The 4,975-nt window shown below is 39.3% G+C and overlaps 1 protein-coding gene across 1 annotated transcript in view; it reads left to right on the top strand.

Moving 5' to 3' along the window:
* Positions 1–4,975, top strand: part of LOC103150330 (alkylglycerol monooxygenase-like) — a 51,423-nt gene that overhangs the window by 40,899 nt on the left and 5,549 nt on the right. Inside the window, exons 8-10 of the mRNA XM_016680626.1 lie at positions 151–230; positions 573–707; positions 3,019–3,135. Coding sequence (XP_016536112.1) covers positions 151–230; positions 573–707; positions 3,019–3,135 — 332 coding nt within the window. The remainder of the gene's footprint in view (positions 1–150; positions 231–572; positions 708–3,018; positions 3,136–4,975) is intronic.

The raw sequence follows: 4,975 nt of genomic DNA, 5'->3' as shown, positions 1-4,975 counted from the left end.
GGTCAGTGTCACATTTATTATGGTTCAAAAGCAACTCTAGCTAGCAGGGTCTTCAGTCCAGAATTAAACAAACTCAGTGTTTCCAGATTTGTGGTGCATAGAAGCTACTCCTGATCTAGAATCTTATTTTGCTCTGCATTTATTCCTCAGGTACGTTTGCTGCAGAGTCAGATAAAGTCGTATACGGCCTGGTGTTTCCCATCAACACGTTTGAGATCCTCTACGTTCAGGTTGGTCCTCCCGTCTGATAATGAGCACCTTCTATAGGTGAAGGCTGAGCTCATGTTCCCTCTGCTGGCTCTGGGGCCTTTTCCTAACCATAACATTATTACTCTATTCCAAACAAACTGCCCAGCTGAGGTGAAAGAGGCCAATAAAATAAAATACCAGGTGGATGTTATAATTAGTGTCGCTGCCCGCGCCGTTGGCAGAGCACAGCGTGAGCTATGTCCTGCCTAATGACGGCAGAAACGCTGCGGCTCCAGATTAATTATAGCGGCTCTTTGTTTGGTCGCATTTCAGGTAAATGTTTTGTTGTGAGCTGATGTCTGACGTGTTTCTTTTTCTTTCAGTTGCACTACTATGTATATTTATGGAAAAGATCCAGAACTTACAAAACCGTCAGTGACAAGGTGTCAACTTTCATCAAAGGGCCGAGCTGGAAACCCGGTAAACGTCGTCTCGGTGACCACGTCGACAATCCCAAGGTTTGCAACATTCTTGACAAACAATGAGAAGAAAGAAAGGGGGGAAAAATGTGAAAAGCCCTCAGGCTTCATTACCAATCATTTTGACACACACAAAACACAGGCCCAAATGACTCAGAGCATTCTTTCTTGAAGGATTCATATATTTTACAAGTTTTACAAGAAACTGCCACATGAAATAAAAGCTGCACAGCCTCTGTACAGGCGTCACAATAACTTCAGTTTCAGCGTCTTTAAACAGAGTTTGCAGGACTGAAACCGCATGCAGTAAACTGTGAATGCATGTGTGTGTTGGAGCAGAAAAAAATAAAGGTTCCAGTTGAACGCTTCAGTGGTTTGCTTTGAAATAACGCCTTTGGTGTCACACATTTAGTCCCACAAGTGAACAAGGGAAAAAAAAAACTCTCAGACTTTGCATCCAACAGATCACTTTAAAGGCATTAAAGAGATTCTGGTTGAAATTTCAGTGGAGTATTTTGGATTTATGAAGGCAAGTTTCACTGACGGAGGTAAAATGAAGGGTTGACTGGATGTTGTGCTGCTGAGAATAAGCAGAGCAGAATACCTTCACGGTCAGGGTGGGATGAGGGGGGAACCACATGTGATGGGTTGGTTCCTCAGGATTATGGGAAAATCCAAGGATTACAGGACAAGACAATTCTTTTATCTATTTTTTTCCTTACCATTTTGCTCCAAAAAGGTTGCAGTTTTATCATAAACCTCACTGTTTCGGACACAACGGGACAACATAAAGAAAAATGTTCAGATTGGTTAGAGAAGTCCTCGCTGTCCGGCAGAAGGAACTGCAGCCAATAAATCCCACATTTCTTTTTAAGAACATAACTGAGCTGAAAATTTAAGGCCATATGTAAAATGTTCAGCTCTTTTTGACCCACTTTTACGTAAAAAATCATTCAGGGATGTCTTAAATGTGTCGCCCTTTTATATTTTTCAATAAAAAATGAAATCATTTAGCTGTGATAACCAGATGTGTGCAGATTCTGTATTTTCTCTACGTCTTGTTTTTTTTTTCCTTTTCGTTTGTGTTGTAATGCACAAATGGCATAAGAACCAGGGCTCCTGGGTGATTATGTGCAGCTGTTCTCTCACATGAAAGTCCAGTATTATGAGACTGAGTACTATTGACATCTTAAGCTACTGCTGGTGCTTTAGCGCACCATTTGAACACTACAGTTTACATAAAACATTTTAACCTCAGCTACGTTTCTTATTTGAAGATAGGAAGGAGTCTGCGAGTTCTCAGAAGGGTTTGGGTCAGATATGGAATCGGTCTGTCGTTATTCCTTCATGTTTAAGGCCTTTTCATGGCAGCTTATTCTGCATAAAACTCATTCAGACTTTTAAAGATCCAGACGTTTTCCTGAACCACTGATTGGAGAATGAGGTCTTTTCTGCTGGTCAGTGCCTGTAAACAGCTTCTCTTTGGTCCACTGGTTGTGGTTTGCTAATTGCTTATCAGATTTTTACAGCATCGCTTTGCTGTTCGCTTATAACCGCGATCGGCTCAGGCAGCCTTTTGAGTTTTTCCTCGTTTTGTGTCACTCCATGTAGCTCCCTCAGCGTTTTGTCATCAGGCACAAAAAATGTCTGGAATATTTTGCTCCACAGTGTTGATTTAATTGTTTACGTCTTCCTTGAAGGGGATATATTATGCAAAATTCACATTTTGAGCATTTTTGTTTTTTCATTTGGGTTTCTACTACTTCTAAAAACATCCCAGGCATGTTTTATGGCAATAAGTTAATGTTTTTTTGTGGCGTAACAACCCCGGTGAATCCGAAGTCACCTAGCAACGCAAGCTAAGCTCCAAAACACTTAGTCAGCTGGTTTTACCGCTGTATGTGCTGTACAATGGCTGCTGGAAGAGAAAAGTGTTTTGTTAGGTTAAGTGTTAGGGTTATCGTCTCTTGCTGGTTGTACAGGAGGCTCTACTCATGCTTTTCAAACATGTACAGTTGCATAATTGCATATGTGTTAGCAGCCATGTTCAGATGTGAGTTTAAACGTTGAGTTGGGGGCGTGGCCAGCAGCAGCTTATTAGGATTTAGATTGACAAGACGCAATAAAACACATAATTCTGAAAGGAGATTAAAATAGGCAGAACTGACCAGACTAAAATTTTATTGTCTAAGAATAATTTTGTGCCAAAAAAGTTGCTCCATGTGAAACGATGTATTTATAATGTTCAGTCTGTGAAAGCATTGAAAGGTGTAGAATTTGTTTTAAGTTAAATTTTGACATGACAAATGTTCAGAATGCCTTGACTAAATCTTTCTTATTTTTGGACCAGGTAACTGGAAATGAAAAACCTCATGGTCCCAAATGGTCGCTGACATTTCAAATCTATGTGGGTTTACATTTCCTGCTGGTGCTTTGGACTTACCATGAGTTGTTTGAAAGCAAAACGGTACGTGTCTCTCTCTTTCACATATCACTTAAAAACTTCAGTTACACTGAAAATTATACCAAGCATCTTTGGTCTGGTTTCTCGAACAAATATCTTAACTTGAAATACAATAAATTTTAAACTGTATTAAGGAAGTATTTACTTAAAACAAGCTCATCTTGCCAAAAATTACTTGTAAGTTAGTTTGATCTTTTTTCAAGTATTCTAAGATATTCACACTATAAGTTAGACCAAAATAAAACACAAAGTACTTGGTAAGATTAAGTGTTTTTGCAGAGTAGAAATGTTAGCGATGCTAAACCGGCGCTGGATGTTGATATTGCTCAAATCAAGCATGAGATGGCCAGTGAAGGTGGCTCCAGCCGCTCAGCTGCATTTGTTTGCCAACATTATTTGGGCCAATTAAGCGGTTTGTTGTGGCTTCTTCGTGGCGGAGTCGAGTCCTGTACTTATCTGGCAGTAAAAAATCAACTCAGCCCCACATCATGACAGGATGACGGATCGGCGTTGCCTTTTAAAACAACCTTTGTCTATTATTTTCCACTCGACACGCCAAGAGACCCCCTTCTTCCAGCCGGAGGAGAAAGAGGAAGCAGGTCTCCCCAGGAGTTATCTTTGGAAGCGTTTTTTTGCTTTTTTCCCTGCAGGCATAGTTTTGGTCAGCCCAAAAGTGCTGTCACGCCCATCCTCTTTGAAACGGCAAAATAAGATGTCGTGTCTTTCCCTTTTCTGATCGCTACACTTCTTCTTACGCTTGCGGTCCGCTTTCAAAACACACACACAGACACACACACACACGTCTTCCCCTCTGAGTTGAGGTTTCCCCTCCCTGTTGGCGAACGAGACGCCAGCTGGTGGTCCGGCAGTGAACACAAACGCCTTAATTGTCGAGTCAACCATTTCCCAACCCAAATAGCCTTCAGGATGCAGCAATCAGGACTCAGAGGGGAAAATAACAAAGTGAGCTCCTTGCCCAAACAATAAATCATGTCACGGTTATGTATTTATACCCACATGTTCTCAAGCCGGTTATTTAGTCTGACAATTGATGATACGGTGCTGGACAGCAAACGGGCTCTCCGTTAATTCAGTCGTAAAAACATAAAAGCAATGAAGCTTTCGTCATCATTAGATCAACATTAACCAGGCTAAGAGATAACTGAAGGCAGCAGCATTAGTTTTTATCAGGAAATTGGTCTCTTCTGGTAAAAATAGGAAGTATAATAAAGTTATGATTAAATTAATGCAGGGCTGATGCACTTAGTGTGTCTTTATCAGAAAGCTTTTATTTGTTTTGTGTTTTTTTGCTGCTTTCTTAAGAAAAACAACAACAGAACTATTTCAGCACAAACCACTTTAAGAGTTTAACGATACGCCTTAGCTAAAATCCAACTGAGACTCTTAAAAGATAACACAATATGGAAAACATAAAAAACTGTTAACATTATGTAATCATTGAAGAATCTTTTTACATGTTTTCACTGGTATTTTGTTTGTTTATCTTTGGCGATGCAGAGTTGTTAAAAATGTGATTAATTCCACGTTCAGAGTCATGTCCAGTCCAAAACATTATTATATAATCAACATGAAGCAAGTTGGTGGGATTAAAATAGACTTTCAGATTAAATTTACCAGGGTATGAATAATTTTGGACCTGTCTCTTAGTCCTATTTTAATTATAATTTTATTTTCTTTCAGTGTATTTTATTTATTTATTTCAAACAGACAAAAAGTAAAAACAAGAAGAGATTAAATTAAAACAAATTATCTTGCCACAATCTTACATTATTTGTTTGAAAAGTAGCAGGTGGAAGATATAAGACCTTATGATTTCTATTTA

Source organism: Poecilia formosa, unplaced genomic scaffold (assembly GCF_000485575.1).
Source record: "Poecilia formosa unplaced genomic scaffold, Poecilia_formosa-5.1.2 Scaffold250, whole genome shotgun sequence".
NCBI classification, from domain to species: domain Eukaryota; kingdom Metazoa; phylum Chordata; class Actinopteri; order Cyprinodontiformes; family Poeciliidae; genus Poecilia; species Poecilia formosa.
This window is presented reverse-complemented; position numbering and strand designations above follow the sequence as displayed.